General features: G+C 36.4%; 4 protein-coding genes across 13 annotated transcripts in view; all 4 read left to right on the top strand.

Annotated features, from left to right (window-relative positions):
• Positions 1 to 18429, top strand: part of LOC112199846 (brix domain-containing protein ZK795.3) — an 80168-nt gene that overhangs the window by 19406 nt on the left and 42333 nt on the right. The gene's annotated exons all lie outside the window — the stretch shown is intronic.
• LOC112190909 (putative disease resistance protein At3g14460) overlaps positions 1 to 18429 on the top strand; it is an 88192-nt gene that overhangs the window by 28693 nt on the left and 41070 nt on the right. The window lies entirely within an intron of this gene.
• LOC112191007 (PI-PLC X domain-containing protein At5g67130) lies at positions 1392 to 5146 on the top strand. The gene is made up of 7 exons (XM_024330538.2): positions 1392 to 1850; positions 1957 to 2079; positions 3722 to 3958; positions 4041 to 4344; positions 4450 to 4673; positions 4772 to 4858; positions 4984 to 5146. Exons 1-7 carry the CDS (start codon positions 1749 to 1751, stop codon positions 5011 to 5013), a joined length of 1107 nt encoding a protein of 368 aa, XP_024186306.1. The 5' UTR covers positions 1392 to 1748; the 3' UTR covers positions 5014 to 5146.
• On the top strand, positions 9428 to 18377 carry LOC112190494 (tetratricopeptide repeat protein 27 homolog). Of its 10 annotated transcripts, XM_040511090.1 has the most exons (17): positions 9428 to 9798; positions 10306 to 10403; positions 11035 to 11356; positions 11539 to 11619; positions 11807 to 12021; positions 12491 to 12549; positions 13253 to 13270; positions 13848 to 13939; positions 14069 to 14167; positions 14242 to 14352; positions 14598 to 14682; positions 15249 to 15340; positions 16026 to 16088; positions 16234 to 16300; positions 16719 to 16952; positions 17380 to 18081; positions 18208 to 18377. In XM_040511090.1, the coding sequence occupies exons 3-16, from the start codon at positions 11319 to 11321 to the stop codon at positions 17401 to 17403; spliced, it is 1278 nt and encodes a 425-aa protein (XP_040367024.1). In that variant the 5' UTR covers positions 9428 to 9798; positions 10306 to 10403; positions 11035 to 11318; the 3' UTR covers positions 17404 to 18081; positions 18208 to 18377. The 10 variants fall into 10 exon arrangements, with proteins under 10 accessions (XP_040367024.1, XP_040367036.1, XP_040367027.1 ...); XM_040511102.1 differs by lacking the exon at positions 10306 to 10403 and having other exon boundaries at positions 11870 to 12021; XM_040511093.1 differs by lacking the exon at positions 10306 to 10403 and having other exon boundaries at positions 14248 to 14352.

The following is an 18429-nucleotide window of genomic DNA, read 5'->3' as shown; positions in this document are numbered from 1 at the left end:
ACATCAATTTATGCAGATCTGACCAAGTAATCTCACTATCTCAGGTATATTGCAATAAAGTCAAGCCATAACTTCTAATAGAATTATTTGTTACCTTTTCTTTTCTCTGGATGGTACACATAGAATAATTCTCTTTGCTAATTTGAAAGGCTATCGAAAAGATTAAATGTTTTAATGAACATCTTTTGTATGTATGTAGTATGTATTATTTTTATTTTTTTTGAGCATATGTGTGTGTGTGTTTGAAAGTGAAGGTGGTTCATATAATTCCATAATTCATGCTGCCTTCTTTAATAGAGAAAAAGTGAAAAGACCAAAATCATGGAAGCTAGAGTTATTTAGGAATATAAAAATTTATGTGTGCTAGCTGCCTTTATATTAGAAATAATATTATGTCAATGGCTAGAACTTCCTCATTACAAAGACCACTGATTGAAGCACCAAATCATTCACATTCACAAAGATTCAATATTTTACAACGTGGTCATATTAATTTATCCACAACAATGCATATCAAATCAGAAAAGGAAATTTCATCATTTATCAAATCAAAGAGAGAAATGTACAGATTAGTACATATACTTTATAATTGGCACAGAGATAAACAAATGAGCAAAATTCATTACACTTGCATTGTTATATAGTATAATACTTTATAATACAGGTTAACATGTACACTTTAATGTAACATAGTAGTATGACTATGAAGTCCCAATTGTTTGTATACATGTACAGTTTAAAGCACTGTATTAATTCAGACTTTTCTCTTGCTCTTGCAGATAACTGAGATCTTCAAGTGGGTAAGAAGACTTCAAAGATTGATATGCGTTATTCGAGATTCTCCAAAGAAAGCTAAACAATCATTTACTTGGTGCTAATTTCAATTTTAGATTGGTTGACGTATTGACAAATCAATTTTAAGCACCATTTGATTATTCTTCTTTTTCTTCAAGTACCGAACAACTAAATATGATACCTGAGTTGGTCCTTTTTTATTTTATTTCTTAAGAATTGAATGGTTTTATTAACCATATATGCGTAATTTTAATTGTCCCAATTGTTCACATCAACATAGCTATACATACAAAATTGGTAACCATAACAAATCCCGCAGCATCGCGCGGGGACTTTTGCTAGTTGCTTATATACATGTTTGATTGCAAGAGTTGGTTTGATTATCCATTTACAAATGGTAAAGAGCATCTCTCATTTCAAAAAAAAGAGAATATACCAGCCCTATTTCAAAAAAAAAAAAAAACAGAGAATATCTTCATAAATTGCATATCCTCTAAAATTTGGATTCATGAATCCAATTCCTACTTTAAAAGTAAAAAACAAACAATGATGTGCTATAGGAGCGATGAATGTTCCGTAACGATTCCATTTGATTTTTGGTAATACCCCTCATGGCCAAAATCAAAACCTATTAATTAACATTCTAATTTAATCATAAAATTTCATCTCCTTCGTCTTCCAAACGTCTTCGACACTTCTGTTGTCAATGTATTTGAATTTTGACTCCTCCTTTAGCTTACAGCATTTCTATCCATAAACTTTAAATGGATTCTCTCTAGCTAGCTCGCACTTTAATTATATTTGTCAACTTCAAATGAACATCTGCAGACCAGTACGGTTAGCTCCTTCGTTTTCTCAGCCATATCAAAAACTGAGAAACCCAAGTTAATTAATTGGCCGCTTCAAAAATCAAAACCCGGCCACCAGCCACTCCCTATCATTTCCCTTCTAACATGAAGACGACTCGGCACAGCTTCCTTCTGGTTCTAGTTCTGGTTATGGCTCTTGCTGTGTTTTCATGTGTCGTCATAGCTTGCTCCGATGGACAGTGCAAGGTTTGCGCCTCCCTAGCTAATCGATCTTCTTATTCTTCTTGGTATCAATCATATGTAATGATAATTTTTCAAAGGATATAACTTGGTTCGAATGTGGTGTACGTAGCTCTTAGATCAGTGCTCGACGGACGGAGATTGTGAGGCGGGGCTTTACTGTTTCGGTTGCCCCTCGGAGTTTTCTGGCTCCAGATGTGTGAGATCAACCACCACCAACCAATTCCAGCTTTTGGTACGTTACTCTCTCTCTCTCTCCACAGATAGATACAGTACAGACACACACGACTTAGTGAGTCACGCACTCTCGTCTATGTGAAGTTTCCAACTCTCCATCACGAAACCGCAATTTTTCGGGGAAAGTGTCCACCAGTAATTTTAAAGGGGCAAACTGCTGTCATTGGGCTTAAGAGTCATAACTCATAAGTCATAACGACTTCTCGTCAAATAGGCCTTTGTTGGAAGTTGACACGTAGTCATCTGTGTTAAACCCATTGGGACTCAAAATCTTGGGTGAGCCACTATTTCACTCTTTCGCACGTCAAAATTACCAATTAGATTTTATAAGTATAAAGTTTAACAATTAAACTACCTCATATTTGTTGTGCCATTTAGGACTCAAAATCTTGGGTGAGCCACTATTTCACTCTTTCACACGTCAAAATTACCAATTAGATTTTATAAGTATAAAGTTTCCATAAAGTTTAACAATTAAACTACCTCATATTTGTGGATTCAAATTTGCTCACTACTTTTATTTTGTGGTGATATCACCACCCTATTAAAACTTGCCACATCATATAGAATTAATTGAATACTTAAAATATAATTTTTTAATAAAACATCATGATAAACTATAATTATGTTTTATAACACGTGATAATTTGATATTGAGTGGTGGCAGGGGCGGAGCCACGTGGGGACCCAGTGGGTCCCGTGCCCCACTGAATTTTATATTTTTTTTACATTCTGTATATAAAAGAAAGTATAAGTTGTCTAGAGTTCACAAGTATCATTGCTAGGCAACTTGGTGTAGTGGTAAAGGTTGTGTTTGTATTTTTCAGCTGGTTTCAATTGGTCCCAGGTTCGAATCACATGCATTGGAAAGATTGGTTTTTGAATTTTTTTTCTTTTTTCTTTTTAAGAGCATTGACACAATTTTTCCTTATAGTTTTAAAAGCTAAAAATAAATTTTAAGAATATGTAATTTTCTTTTTTCTTTTACTAATAAAATATGTAATTTTAAGAAAAATATTAATCTTACCACAATTTTTTTTATTAAAGTTTTGATATATATTTTAAATTTTAAATTTTTTTTTTTAAAAAATTCTAAGTGCCCCACTTGATATGAAATTCTGGCTCCGCCACTGAGTGGTGGTATGACCAAAGTATTGGTGTTCTCATATTTGTTGTGCCATACACCTAACTGACCTAAGATACTCTCTCAGTCTCTCATGCTTTGAAATCGTGAACTCTATATGGGTAGAATTGACAATCACATACAAGCATTTTTGTTAGGCCACCCTGATTGAAGAGTTTCTGACTTTCTGACTTTTTTTGTTTTGTTTATATAGTCCTTAAACTTTAAAATAAAAACTGTGGATTTTGCAGTCACTTGTTTTGTTTCATCACAGGGTGACATTTGAGTTAAACTTGTGCTTTTATATGATATATTTATCAAATAGAGATAAGAATTTGTTTGTCAAATGTTATGATAGTGTATACGATCTAACTTCGTTGTTGAAATTGATTTGTGAGATATGAAGACATGGAATGTCACCTCATCATTTGCTACACAAACTTGGTACTTTTTTTCCAGTAGCATTGCTAATCTCAAATGCGATTTAAGTAAGATTTGCCTATTTGTGGTTCTACAGAATAATTCTCTACCATTCAACAAATATGCATTTTTGACAACCCACAATGCTTTTGCTATCGAAGGAGAGCCATCTCATACCGGAGTCCCTCGTGTTACCTTCACGAATCAAGAAGACATTGTCACTCAACAACTTAACAATGGAGTTAGAGCCCTAATGCTTGATACCTATGATTTTCAAGGAGATGTCTGGTTGTGCCATTCCTTCAAAGGAAAATGCCATGACTACACTGCATTTGTAAGCGAACCAACTTCCCTATTTCACTTCTTTTCATTACAGATGTTGCCAAAATGTGTTACCTATTACCTTAAAATTGCAGGAGCCAGCTATAGATACTTTGAATGAAATCCAAGCATTTTTATCAGCAAACCCAGGAGAAATTGTGACATTGATATTAGAGGACTATGTTGAAGCTCCAAACGGATTGACAAATGTTTTCAAAGCTGCCGGATTGATGAAATACTGGTTTCCGATATCAAACATGCCCAAAAGTGGTCAGGATTGGCCGCTGGTTAGCGATATGGTCACTAAGAACCAAAGGCTACTTGTATTCACTTCAAAACAAGAGAAGGAACAATCCGAAGGGATTGCATACCAGTGGAACTACATGGTTGAAAACCAGTGTAAGAACCAACTAAATTAAGCAACATAGGATTTTTTTTTTCGTTGTTTCATAAATGCTGTGTTATTTTTGTCTCTTAATTATTGGAGAGCACACAATTTTGCAGATGGAAATGATGGAATGAAAGCGGGAAGCTGTTCAAACAGAGCTGAATCGTCGCCTCTAAATGACAAGACTAAATCATTAGTGTTGGTTAACTATTTTGGGTCAGTTCCCATTAAGCAGCTCTCATGTCAATTCAATTCTGAGGATTTGGTTAGCATGCTTAACACTTGCTATGGTGCTGCTGGAAATCGATGGTCAAATTTTGTTGCGGTTGATTTTTACAAGGTAATGCACATACTTCTTCTCTTGGTTTAGTAATTAACCACCGGAAAATTGACAATGTAATTGGAATTAATTACATTTCTGTTGGTTTTGTGATGTAGAGGAGTGGAGGAGGGGGATCATTTCAAGCTACAGACACTCTCAATGGAGAACTCATATGTGGATGTAACGATGTCCATGCATGTGTGGTAAGCTATGAAATATGATTCTTCATCATATATTCCATTTCATCATCTGGCCTAATTTTTTGGTGAGCAAAAGTATGTTTATGAAGATAACAACTTTGATAATTGTTGTTCTTGTTTGTTTGCAGCCAGGATCAACAACACCCTGCAAGGTATAGAATGGAGCATTGTAATTTATCAATAAGCTTATCACGAGATATATGTAGTCTTTATAGACAATCAAATCAGTTAATCAGATATCTTCAAAATGGTTATAAGGTTTTTACAAAATTTAGTTGAGTGAGTTTCTTAAAGCAAAAACTGTTGCTTATTGATGGTGGACAAAATACTATCTCTATTCTGAAAGGTGGTTGAAAACAAATAAATCGAAGGTGGTTGCACTGCATAAACATGGGTATAAAATAAAAATTTTCATTGCCGGGACTTGAACCCGGGTCTTTCGGGTGAGAGCCGAGTATCCTAACCAACTAGAGTGCAACGGATTTGTGGCATCTAACAAAATAGGTCCTAACATGCGGTTATATGGGCCAGGCTCAATTATGTTTAGCAGGCTTGGAAGATGCGTGGCCCAAAGCTCTGAAAAACATGATATACACATTAGTGTTTAGACTTTAGAGAATAACAGCTCTAAAGTTTAGGAAGGATACCTACATTATTTCAAAATGAACAAACTTGGAAGACTCAAGATCCCATAAATAAATAAATAAATGTCTGTTGGAGGGGAAAACCTTCCAGAATATTGAGAAAAATATTTAATGTGGAAACAAATACTCCAAAACAAAAACACAAGGTATATATCTTGGTTGTGTTGCTTCAAATGATGAACAAACTTTTTTTTCTTAATGGATAGAATTTAGAAAATGATGAGCCTTGTACTACTATATGTGGTGGGTTTTATGGAATGCAGGTTGCACAGCATTAAGGTATTTGGTGGTAGCGTATAATGTATATATAAGGGCTTCTCAAAAACGGAGGTCCATTCCTTAGCTAAGGAGCGGATTTCCATATTTTGACCACTTTTCGATCATAAATTCACATCTTAACCGTTCAGTTTTTAGGTCCTAATGTACAGATCATTTTTACAAAATTTCAGTCAAATTGATGATCGTTAAGGCATCCAAAACTGAAATTTACCATTATAAACACATATTTGGTTCGTTCATTGATTTAATCAAGTTCGATACTTTAACGATCATCAAATTGGCTGAAAATTTGCAATAGACCTTTAATAGACCTCTATTGTCCCAATATAACTCCTTTTTTTTTTTTTCATTTTTCTTTTATTCTAGGCCTTTTGCCCCATTTTACCAAAAAAAAAAAGGAAGAAAGAAAGAAATTCTTTGGGCACCCGGTTTATCATTCTCCTCTGCCATCGGCCTGAGTTGAGTGCTAAAGAGCCGGGTCAAGCACTTGAGGTCGAGCGCCGAATCTCCTCAAAGATACAGAGTTCTCGAGCATCAGCGTGGAGGTGGAGCTATGATGCTGGACTATCTAGGAAGCAGTGGGTGGAGATCGGTGAGAGAGAGAGGGGAGAGAGAAAGAGAAACTGGCGGCGTCAAGTGAGAGGAGAGAGAGAGGAAATAGTGGCATTGATGCAATTTTTTAATGGGAAAAAAATGCAAACAGTACCCGACCTTTGGCCCATTAGTAACTTAGTACCTGACAAAAAAAAAATATCACTTTGGTGCCTGAAGTTCGGACCCCGATCCAATATTAGTACCTAAAACACTGTTGGCCGTTACGGCGTTAGCCATGTGACAAATTTTGAGGGTATTCTCATCCCTTCACTCAATCTCTTCTTCTTCTCTCACTTTCTTCGTCTTCTGCTTACTCCCAACTCTCCTTGTTTCTCTCAATCTCTTCTTCTTCCTCAAGCTCAGATTTCTAATCCAGCCACCCACACCTAGAGGTGGCAAACGGGCCACTAAGCACGAGCACGGCACGGGGCCGGCACGCTTAAAAGCGGCCCGTCACGGCCCAAGCCCGTTAGTGGCCCGGCACGACCCGAGCACGTTAGAATAACGGGTCGGGCTGGGCCTAAAAATATTGGCCCATTGGCCCGGCCCGGCCCGAGCCCGTAATGGGCCCGGCACGGCCCGAGCACGACATATTGTGGGCCGGCCCGTTACAAACACAAAATTTCATTTTTTAAAAAAAAAAATATTAAAAAACTACAATGATGAGATTTGAATATGAGACATTTTTATTTAAAATCTCATGACAATTCCACCAATGCTTTCTTTTATATTGTCAAAATAATGAAACCAACATTATATCCTTGTTTTGACATAAGTATTTTTTCTAAATATTAAATATATGTTTATTAATAAAGACTAATCTCATAATAATACAACTATAGATTGAAGGAAATAATAATAGATATACTAAATCTTCATTATATTAATAAAGATTAATCTCACAATAATATACTAAAAACAATATATTTTGAGTTTTTTTTTTCTTTCTTTCTTATAGTGGAATATAAAAAATTATTAGAAATCTAATCTTAAAAAGCTAAGATTAAGAAAAACGTTGTAGAACTTAATTTATTTTAATTTTCTAAATAGTTAAATAAAATTAATTTTTATTTGTTCAAATTAAGATTTTAAAATCGTGCTTTATAATGGGTAGGCACGAGCACGGCCCGTTATTGACCCGGCACGAGCACGGCCTGCCACAATATGGGCTCGGGCCATGGGCCGAGCAGGGCTTAATGTTTAAGTAAATGGGCCAGCACGAGCCCGACACTATAATAAATGGGCCGGCCCAAGCCCGGCACGAAGCACGACTAGGCCCGCTTAAAATGGCCCGGGCCGGCCCGTTTGCCACCTCTACCCACACCATGCCAATCATATCTCGCCTCACAATCCACCATTCTCCGTCGCTGTCACCATAACCCTCGCTCAAACTTCACCTGAAACAAGGCTGAGAGAGAAAGAAAGAGGTTCGTACTTGGCGGCCATAGAAGTAGTTCGGGTCTGAAATCGGACGAGTTTGGGTCTGTGGTAGAGCCAGGTACTACCCATTGCTTCACCTTCATTCCCCAATTTCATCGTCCCTCTTTTCAACTCTTAATGCTCAATCTCCCATTGCAATTCACAGTCCTTTGCCAGAAACATATGACGAATTTGTGGTGGAAGAGAAGGAAGAAGAAGACTTTTCTTGCTATTTTGAACAAATAGCTTCCTCTCCTCATCGCCGACGTCTTTCTGGGGTCAGATCGTCCAGCCAGCAACTCAGGAAAAGGAATTGAAGTTGGAAAGCTTTGTGTTTTTGATGAATTTCGATTGTTCTTTGACGAATTCCGGTGACTGATTGGGATGCATGAGGTATAGAAATCACTCTCCTCTTCCCTCTTCACACTCTACATGATGGGTATCACTGGTTTTTGAATTCGATCAAGTTTTGATTAACTGGGTTTTGGTTGGTTTCAGGGTCTGACACAAGTAACATCGCCGGTAGCTTTTCTGGCTTCGTCGCTTCACCGTTGACGGTGTGTGAGGTATAAAACTCGATCTTCTTTTGATACTCTATGTGTTGGTGTCCTTGGTTTTGATTTGTCATTGAGTTTTGATAAAGTTGTTGTTTGGGGTATTGTCGGCCGAGTTTCTGGTTTGTTTCTGACGTTGATTGGCATTCTGGAGGAAGAACTGCTTGGTGATGTTCATTTTAAGAATCTGTGTAGTGGAGTGCAAATCTGAGCGTGATTGGATGGTAGCAAGGTGTTGGCTTTGAAGTTAGAAAGCTTCCTGTTTAGTGATCGTGTTCGAAACTAGACACAGTAGCAATACCCATGATTAACACAGTGAAGGTAAATTTCGATTCTCACACTCCATGTGTATTGCAACTGTTCTTCTCGGTGCAGAAGTGGAATGGGTTTGTGGATATATGATTATTGTTGGCTCTATTGTATTTTGATTGATTATGCTGGAAAATGAGATTGGCATGTTGATTAGCTGCTATACTGAGAACCGAAAAATATGGAAATTGGGTTGTTGTTATAATCTTGGATTAAGTGCGTTACTAGAAATGTGATATTAGTTGAGTTTGGTCATGAATTAGAAAACGATAATGAAGGAAAAACATGAGTGGGTGCCCTTGTATTCTGCGTTTTGATATTCAACAGTTGGGAGGAAGAAGAAGATGAAGAAAGCAAGAGGAAGAAGAAGAGATTGAGTGAAGGGACGAGAATACCCCTCAAAGTTTGCTACATGGCTAACGCCGTAACGGCCAACAGTGTTTTAGGTACTAATATTGGGTCGGGGTCCGAACTTCAGGCACCAAAGTGATATTTTTTTTTTTGTCAGGTACTAAAGTTACTAATGAGCCAAAGGTCGGGTACTGTTTGTATTTTTTTTCCCTTTCTTAATTATATGAAGGACATAATTATTATTTTATTATAAATTGGATAAGTGGAAAAAAAAATCTGTTACTGAGATAACTTTGTCTCATTTTTAGTGCTTTGCGTTAATATGACCCTTAAAAAAAAAAAAATTATACCCAAAGGTCGCAGAAGATTTCAATTAAATGAAATTTATGGTAAAAATGGCACGAGTCCAGTAAAATCAAAGTTGGAGTAAGCGCGAAGCACAAACTAGAAACAGATAGTGAGGGTGGGAGATATTCCTAACCAGAAAAGATGTTTGCAATTGAAGCACTGCTGTACGACGCGGAGGAGGAAAAGCAAAGCGTCGTCGTATTCTCCATTGCCGTAGCTGCCTTCGAGTCCGAGTGCTGCTATGAAATTATATATATATTTTTTCTTTTTTCAATTTCCAATTTTCGGTTTCAATTGGGAATTTTGAAACCCTAGACCTCTGGAGGGGCTGCCAAGGTGTTCGTTGCCACTGGAAGTGCCCTTATGTGATGAGTGGGACAATTGGGCGCGGAATCAGCTTATGGCTGCTGCCTCTGACTTGCTTGGAAAGGTCCATAATATTCAGGTATTCTCTCTTTTTTCGATTTTGCCTTTTCATATTTCGTCAATTTGTTTATGCTTTGCTCTGATTTTGCTTATATAGGCACAAAATTTTGCTATTAGGTAACTATATTTTAGAAAATGTGATTCCTTTACCATATTGGGAAACTGAGAAGCTTTATTTGGTGGTGTGAGAAAAGTGGTATTTATTGCGATGATCAGGGGTAGCGTTATTCCCTTGCTTTGAAACAAATAGTTGTTATTCAATCCCAGCATACTTCTCACTTATGGTGATGTTGCTTTAACGGTGTACCTATCGTGTGTAAGCTATTAGAAAAAGCAAGGGGTAACTTCTCTTATTTGTAAGGACTACCCTGAAACATCGGAGCATGTGCTATTTTATTTTCCCTCATAAAATGGGGGTTTCGTTTGTTCTGCCTATGAATTATAGAGTAAACTAGGCTCAAATCACTACATTTGATAGTTGGAGTTGGGGTTGGGATAAGTGTTTAATGAGTTGGTTTCTGATTAGGTGTTGTAGGTGGATTCAGTGTTGCTTAGCTTTTACTCTGTGGACCATCTGGAACGTTAATTGCGAGTGTGTGAACATACTTACCCAATCCCGTTGCGGTAATTTATACAGTTTCTTCTGCAGTTTTGAGTTTCTGGAATCTGGAATTCAGAATGAGATAATTCCTATGCCCTAGATTCTAGTTGTTTGGTGGTTGATAGAATGACAGCTATTACTACTGTGCAATTCAAGGCATTTGCTGCTTTTGAGGGGTTGTCTCAAAGGATTTACAGAATATAGTGGTGGATACTGACTTGGAGACTTTGTATCATGTCACTATTTGTGAAAGCTACCCTCTTATCAAAGGGATTAATGCTAATCAGCAGCATTTTCAGCTGTTCGGATTGGCTTGCCAAGGAAGCCAAAATAAGGATAGAATGTGAAAATTGGGCCTCATTGGTTTGCAAAAATGATGGCTTTCCTACTCCACCTTATGTAGATGTAGATGAGAATTGGGAGTGATGGCACTTGCTGTATGTTTTGGTTCTTTGGCTGTTTACTGGGATCCCTTTTTTTTTTTTTTTCTTTGTGTGTGTGTGTGTGTGTTTTAAATCTCTTCTCAAAGTAAACATCTTGTTTGTATATTGTTAGGCGTAGTGACAAGTATTGTTCACTGAATGTTTTTTTGGTCATTTTTGTATAATCACACCGGCGCTTATTTAATATTTGAACCTTTATTCTGTTTTGCAGTATATAATTTATGCAAAGATATTGGTCATGAAGATGAAAGATTTGTTATTTGAAGGAAGTTTGTCTTGTACATATGGAATTAGGAGCCTTTCATGGTGGCTCACTAGGGTCACCCTTCGCCATCAGCGCATTCTCGATGAGAGGTCTTCATCTTTGTTTGACCTTTTGCATGTCTTCACAAGTGAAACTTTGACAAGTTGGAGAAAGTAACAAGTTATTGGGGTAAGGATTTGCGTAATGGCGAGGGATTGACACTTGTCCCAGTGATTCATCTGGAAGCTGGAATGATGGAACACATCTATGCACGTGTTGATTCCTGCAGGTGAGCCACTGAGTTGTCATGGGGATTTCTTGTTGGCATTTTGGTTCATGTCATTCTACTATCTCGTAATCTACTGTAAAAACAAAGCCATCTGATAAAAAATGAGAGGCTGATTAGGTTTTTCTCAATACTTTTATGATCCCTTCTTTAGATTTTTGCTGGGGTTAACTGTCTGCTATCAGGTTGCATTTTGAATCAGCTGAAGCAGCGCTGGTGTTAAGCTTTCAGTTACAGGGGTTCTTGGCTTCCGTACTATACATCAGGTAATGTTGAATGTGTGTAAAACTTTTTATTATTCATTCAGATTCATTTCTTACCTTTGGACATTTCTTTAGTAAAGTTCGAACCAAAGGCACAAATGGTACTTTTATCAAACACAACATCATCAAAGAGTGGGGCTCTCTGTTCCTCTGAAAGCCCTGGCCCTCATAGATACGATTCTATCGGCAGAAATGATATATCTAAGCATCCATCTGAGTCCCATGAGGCTTCTGATATATTATTGACTTCAAGATTGGTAGAGAATGAGAGTGATTCTGGAGTTATATCAGACGGGATTCAAGTTGGTGGTACTGCTGCTGACCCTTTGAGTGCAATCCATCAGGCAGTGATCCTGGCTAAATGCCTTCTAATTGAGAAGAGCACGCGACATGATGACATGCAGAGTAAGATATTTTGATATATTTTTGCATTTGTATGAGTGCGTGTGAGCAGAAGAGTTCACTACAGTAGTTGTATTGATTTGTCATCAAGTTTCTGAATGGGGCATTTTGCTCTAGATTCTATCTTTGACAGAAATACAAATTTACTTAAATGCAAAGTTTAGCTTTTGGTGGTGCAAGAAACCACAGACATCTACCATTGAGAGGGTGACCTTGTATCTAGGAATATAAGTGAATTTGTATAACTTATTCGGCTTCATATTCTTGAGAATCCTTTCTCTAGAAATGTGTTGTATACCTGGTAAAGTTATCAAAATAATATGTTGGCCACATTGGTATAACATTCTAGATTGAACTTAACTATCATTTAAAATAATTTTATTATTTTGTTCTTCGGGCGCATTAATTTTCATACTAATATATTTTAGTTTCTACTTTTGATTATTCAACAACCCAAATTTTTATTTTTCAGGATGGGAAATGGCTCCACACATCGAGGCAATTGATTCTCAGCTATCATCATATTTTATTGTAAGTATTGATTTCCTTGAATATATTTTAATGTATGTATAATATTTAAATTTCCCTATATTTTGTCAATTTTAGATTCTTTCCGATGACGGTAATAAATGTTGGTTCATATTATGAAAGTTTGAATCTGGATAGGAAGGAACTTTTGTGGTGGGTAGGACAATGGAGCTGTTACAAAAATGTATCTATGTTCTTTTATGAACTGTTCATGCATTTAAGTTAGTTCCGATATGTTTTATCATTCTCAGATCAATAAGTATAGCTAAGGTTTTAAACTTGAAATAACTAGTTATAGTAGGTATGAAAAGACTATTTGGAGTGTCTGCTAAGCTGTATCTTGCTAAAACATAATGCATTGAGTGGTAGCATTGGTTGCCAAACAGAGTTTCTGACAAAGTGACTTTAAGTTCCACTCTGATTTGTTGGACATAGATTTAGTCGCTTACTCACGATGGAGTTTAGATCATGTAAGTTGTAGTGTTTTAGAAGTACTAGGCACGGAATGACGGAAACATGGATAATCGGAAATGAGCATCTACCCTATGTATGCGTATGTTTAATGACTCATGCTGAAATATGGTTGCTTCGTGATATCTTTAATCATGAACTGCAAGTTGTGTGCCTAGAACTTATCCTTAATTGGTTTATTGCTGTTGTTAAATTTTTATCAATTTTAATTCACATAATTTTTTCTCTTCATCAGATGATGATGGAAACATTGGTATGATCTGGCATCTTTATTGAAGATATGAAGCTGTATCATGGATATTTTCTGCTTTTCATTCAGTGCTCATCTTTCTTGTTTTCTAAATACATCCAGCTTGGGTGAATTATTTAAGTCTAAGAATCCCATTTTAATTAGTAGCTTAGAAATGTTAGAAGGCAACAACACAGGGTTTGAGGCAAGCTCTCTTAAGTACTTAAGAAGCTCTTTCTTATTGGCAAATGTCAGGCAAACTTGAATCTATATTTCCTGAATTATTCAGACTCACCTACTTGATTTACATTATTTTTAGTATGGCTTATATATGCTAAATCATAATCACCAGCTGTGCAGTTAGCTAAGCACTGTATTCATATACATAAAACACACAGAAATTAAGTACTATTTAAAGAAATGTACTTTTAAGTTGTTTGATGGATCGAACAATCTTCTGATATCTGCTTCTCTTAATGCATATGACTTTGAACTATCAGTGCTTGGGGTGATATTGTTCCAGCTCTAGTGGTTCAAAATTCTCAGTTAGTTGTTGGAAGTTTATTTTATAGTAGAAACGCAGAATAAACCGTAATTTCAGGTTCAGGGTATCAAGGAGCCCTCTCCAGGAGTGGCAGACAGGATTCCTTTCTGCTGTGGGGTTTATATCCCTACAGTTTCAGCCTTGCGGAAGTACATCTTCATCTTTTGTTGACTTTTGATTTTTATAGTGGGTTTGTTTTGCTCTACAAGTGGTTTTTTTATTCTTTTGTTGTTTCTTATTGACAGTGCTTGTTGTTATTTTTTCTCATTCCATTTTAGGGAATACGGTGAACTTTGTGTCCGCTGTGGTCTGATAGGAGAGGCAATCAAAATTTTTGAGGACTTGGAATTATGGGATAATCTAATATTCTGCTATAGGTATGAAGCAACATGTTGAAAGCTCAATTTCTCTTTTATGTATTATTTTTTTTATTTTCATGCTTCCCTTTTAGATTGAGTCATGTGAGATATCATATTAAAAACAGCCTATTGGAGAAAAAAGCAGCAGCTGTTGAACTGATCAAGACATGGCTTTCTGAAACACCTAATGACCCCAGGTTATGGTAGGTATTGGGCTTCCTTTCAACTTTTTTACGCAAAAGAATTATTTGTGCTTGAAAATTTTTTGATTTTCTTTAACCTCTAATTTAGTATGGGTTGCTATTTTATTTACATCCACCATTCTTGTGTCTATTGACGCATCACTGCGTATAAATCTCTTTTCTAGGCTCATTCACCTACAAATCTATAATATGTGCATGAAAGAATTTAGAGCAAACCATATTGCTTACTTGAAAAAGTTTTGTAGGTGTTCATTGGGTGACGTTACTAATGATGATGCCTGCTTTAAAAAAGCCCTAGAAGTTTCAAACGATAAGTCGGCTCGGGCTAAGGTGATCCCATCCTACTATTTCCTCCTGAATCTTTCTCACTTCACTTCTATATAGTTTTCTTAATATTGCCTGTTCTACGTGATAGCGGTCTCTTGCACGCAGTGCATACAACAGGGGGGAATATAGAACATCTAAACTTCTATGCTATTTTATCTTTGAAGCCTTCCTCATCCTCCCTACTTCCTAGATAGGAATTTTCACAACCCTTGTTTTAAAAGTCTTGTTCTCGTTTTCTTTTTTCTTTTAAAAATGAAACTTTATAACTCATTAACGATATTGATGGACGATGATATTCTGTATGTCATATTCAGGCAGTCTGAAATGGCCTTGAATTCTCTGTATCCTGATGGCTGGTTTGCCCTAGGGGCTGCTGCATTAAATGTAACTTATCTGATCCATCAAATGTTATATTATTAGGTTCAGTTATTATTATTATTTTTTATTATATATGTGTATATGCTATCATGTATCGCAATGGTAGAGGGATATTGCATCATGCGCCTCTTTACATTTGTCTTATCTTGCAAGTTTTGAACTTTTTGCTGACTGGCTACGCAATATTACAGGATGGGGATATTGAGAAGTCACTAGATGGCTTCACTCGGGCTGTTCAGCTCGATCCTGAAAATGGGGAGGCATGGAATAATATTGCTTGTTTGTATGTGTTCTTCCCCTTGTGCTGTCTTGCTCGTCCATTTTACACATTATTTTTTATTTGGTCTGGTTATTGTTAATATTTTAACAATATTTATATGCTTTTACATACATTCTTTATGTGAAATTAGACGTTTGATACTTAATGGGGCCACCAGCTATGTCTAGAAATAGAAAGTATTGGTGGAACTTTTTGTTGTATTTTTTTAGCAGGGAGATTATCTCGCTTTATTTTTTATTTTTTCCTTTTCAGAATATATTTGATAAATTTGGGTCTACCACTGTCCACTAGACTCACATTTTTACTTGTTAAAATTTTAAACTTTAAGGGATTTGGTGGGGTGGTAAGGCTTTGGTCTCATATATAAGAGGTCAAGAGTTCGAGCCAATAAAAAAAAAAAAAAAATCTTTAAGGGATTTGAACCCAGAAAGACCTCTTTGTTAAGGAGTTAACCACCACTTTGTGATAAGCATGTTTACTATTTAATTATATAAAAAGAAATAATAGAACTGGAGTTAGGTTATTCTGGTAGTCCATGCATTGTAATTTGTAAGTGATTAAGAAGAATGGGTTGCATGTCATTTTGATTCTGTTTGTTATCTGATTATACAGGATGATACACTATAGTTATTTCCGGCCGCTCATTTCAATTTTTTTTTTTTTAACTCTTGCTGTACCAATTGTGCAGGCATATGATAAAAGGGAAGAGTAAAGAAGCTTTTATGGCATTTAGAGAAGCACTGAAGTTCAAGTTCGTTCCTTCTCCATTAGTGACTGTCACTCACTCACTCTCTCTCTCTCTCTCTCTCTCTCCATATGTGCATCCCCAATTGTGCAAGGTCGTTTCTTTCATTACTTACATTTTATTTATTGACATTTTGTATGCCTGGTGACAGACGAAACAGCTACCAACTGTGGGAGAACTACAGCCATGTTGCTTTAGATGTTGGCAATGTTGCTCAGGCAAGTGCTTTCCTCCAAAGTAGTGGCATATATTTTTTCACATGAGATGTATGCTTGGTGGTGTGTGCAAGTCTTAGCTTTTCTGGATGATCGCATAGGACACTGTATGAACTGCAAAGGAAAAAAAAAAAATTAAAAAGATAAAAGAAATATGAAAAAGTGATAGTTAAGTATTGTATGCCTGGTGGTGTCCACAAGTCTTAGCTTTTCTGGATCGCAGAGGACACTGTATATACTGCAAAAGTTTCAAATAAATATGAAAAAGTTGTAGTCAGAAAGTAATCAGGCAAATCTTCATGTATAAGGTCCATAATGTCTAGATGCTGTTCACTGCTGAAGATGCTCAAGATCATCCTAGGCAGTCCATGTTATTCTTTCATTATTTCTAAGCTTTTTTATTGTCGGTTATTTCTTATAGGCTCTAGAAGCTACGCGTAAGGTGTTGGATCTTACTAATAATAAGAGAATTGATGCTGAGTTGTTGGAAAGAATTATGACAGAGGTGGAAAGCATGGCTTCACCTACTAATTCAGCAATGACTGATGATGGAGATAACTTTCCCGTCAGTGGGACCACAAATGCAGAATCTGATGTGGGAAAATCTCGGGAAGCTGAGCACTTAGTAGAGTTTCTTGGAAAAGTTCTACAACAGGTGCATTTCACTTCTACTTGTGCTTCCCTAACTCAAATATGTGTATACTTTTCTACTAAAAACGACGCAAACTATCTGGTATCTAGTAGTTGAGACGGTTGCACTAATTTATCATTTCCCACCCTTAGTATACTGCTGCTTCTGTTCATTTATAATTTTATTTTTTGGTTTACAACTACTTTAAAAGCTTAGTTGTGAGGATGTCGGCAATTACTATTTTATATTTTGATTGATCCCCTGATATATGGATTCTCTGCATAACTAAAGGGTCCAACATGAAGATTCAAGTAGGAGGTTTCAATAAATGAGATTTCATCTCAAGATCTGCTCGCCTTTTCATATCTTTTGTTATAACAGCTGGACCTTTCAGAATTTGTGTCATATTTATTTTTCCTTTGTTTCTACATAAACATTGCTGTTGTTGCAGGTGCTTGAGGCCAGTTGTTGCTGATGTTGCTGTTGTTCCAAAATGCCACTTGAGTGCTTTGTATATACATGAAAAGGGGAAGCTCTTTACCCAACTTGTTGACTTGCTGCAGTTTTATGAAGGATTTGAGATTAATGATAATGTTGGGAAACAATTGACGGATGATGAAGTGCTCCAATCTCATTATGACAATCTTTTCAGCTGCTTGCTTTTAAAAAGATGCCTAATGCATTTGCATAGACCTAAAATTTGATGTCCTGAAGTATCTTTTCAATAGTTGGTGTGCATACTTGTTCCCATTTCTATCTATCCAAACCTTGAAAGAAACCTGAAAGATATTTTTCCTTTCCATGAAGTGTATGCTGTCTACAATATGCTGCCCGTACGTATGTAATTCATTACACAAAGCTGGCTCTTTATTGTCTGAACCTTTTGAAGCAAGCAATTGTTCCTAATTTTCCTGCAATTAATCACATCTGGCACCTCCTATGGAGTGCATTTTTCATGTCTTTTACCTTTACTTGATGGCCGGGCAGTCAATTTTTTTTGTTTGTCAGGATTTGTATGCATTATCCATTAACTGTTTTTTTTTTCTTGACAGATTATAGGGGCAACAACTACTAGTACACGTTTTGGAAAGCTGTTAGGAATGGAAAGCTCAAGAATCTTTGTCTTCCCTTCTCGTTCTGGTTTGATTTCAAGGTGCTGTTCACTTATTCTAATTCTGCTGTACAGTGTACCTGAAATGGATTCCCTTATTAATCATAACAGATGAATGTGATTCAATATTGTGATTTATTCTTTTCTACTTTTTTGATCCTTTTGCAGTTGATTAGAGTAGTGCCTGAACAGAAGATTGTCACTATTTTCAGAATATGGTGGCGTTTTGCTTGATCTTGATACAAAGTTCATCTTCATGTATCATTTAATCTATTTATTTCTGTTGTAAAGAAATATTACTTGGTTCATGTAGAAACATATATTAAGTATTGAAACTTGATCTGGGATCCAACCAATCTCTGTCCCCTTGGGGCTTGGGCTACAGATAAG

Source organism: Rosa chinensis, chromosome 1 (assembly GCF_002994745.2).
Source record: "Rosa chinensis cultivar Old Blush chromosome 1, RchiOBHm-V2, whole genome shotgun sequence".
NCBI lineage: Eukaryota > Viridiplantae > Streptophyta > Magnoliopsida > Rosales > Rosaceae > Rosa > Rosa chinensis.
This window is presented reverse-complemented; position numbering and strand designations above follow the sequence as displayed.

Coding starts and splice junctions, on each gene's coding strand:
- LOC112191007 (XM_024330538.2), top strand. CDS start 1,749: ATGAAGACGACTCGGCACAGCTTCCTTCTGGTTCTAGTTCTGGTTATG. Junction 1,851..1,956: donor GCTCCGATGGACAGTGCAAG/GTTTGCGCCTCC, acceptor TGGTGTACGTAG/CTCTTAGATCAGTGCTCGAC. Junction 3,959..4,040: donor GCCATGACTACACTGCATTT/GTAAGCGAACCA, acceptor TTAAAATTGCAG/GAGCCAGCTATAGATACTTT.
- LOC112190494 (XM_040511084.1), top strand. CDS start 11,319: ATGATGGAACACATCTATGCACGTGTTGATTCCTGCAG. Junction 14,683..15,248: donor ATAAGTCGGCTCGGGCTAAG/GTGATCCCATCC, acceptor GCAATATTACAG/GATGGGGATATTGAGAAGTC. Junction 16,953..17,379: donor TTGGAAAAGTTCTACAACAG/GTGCATTTCACT, acceptor CTGTTGTTGCAG/GTGCTTGAGGCCAGTTGTTG.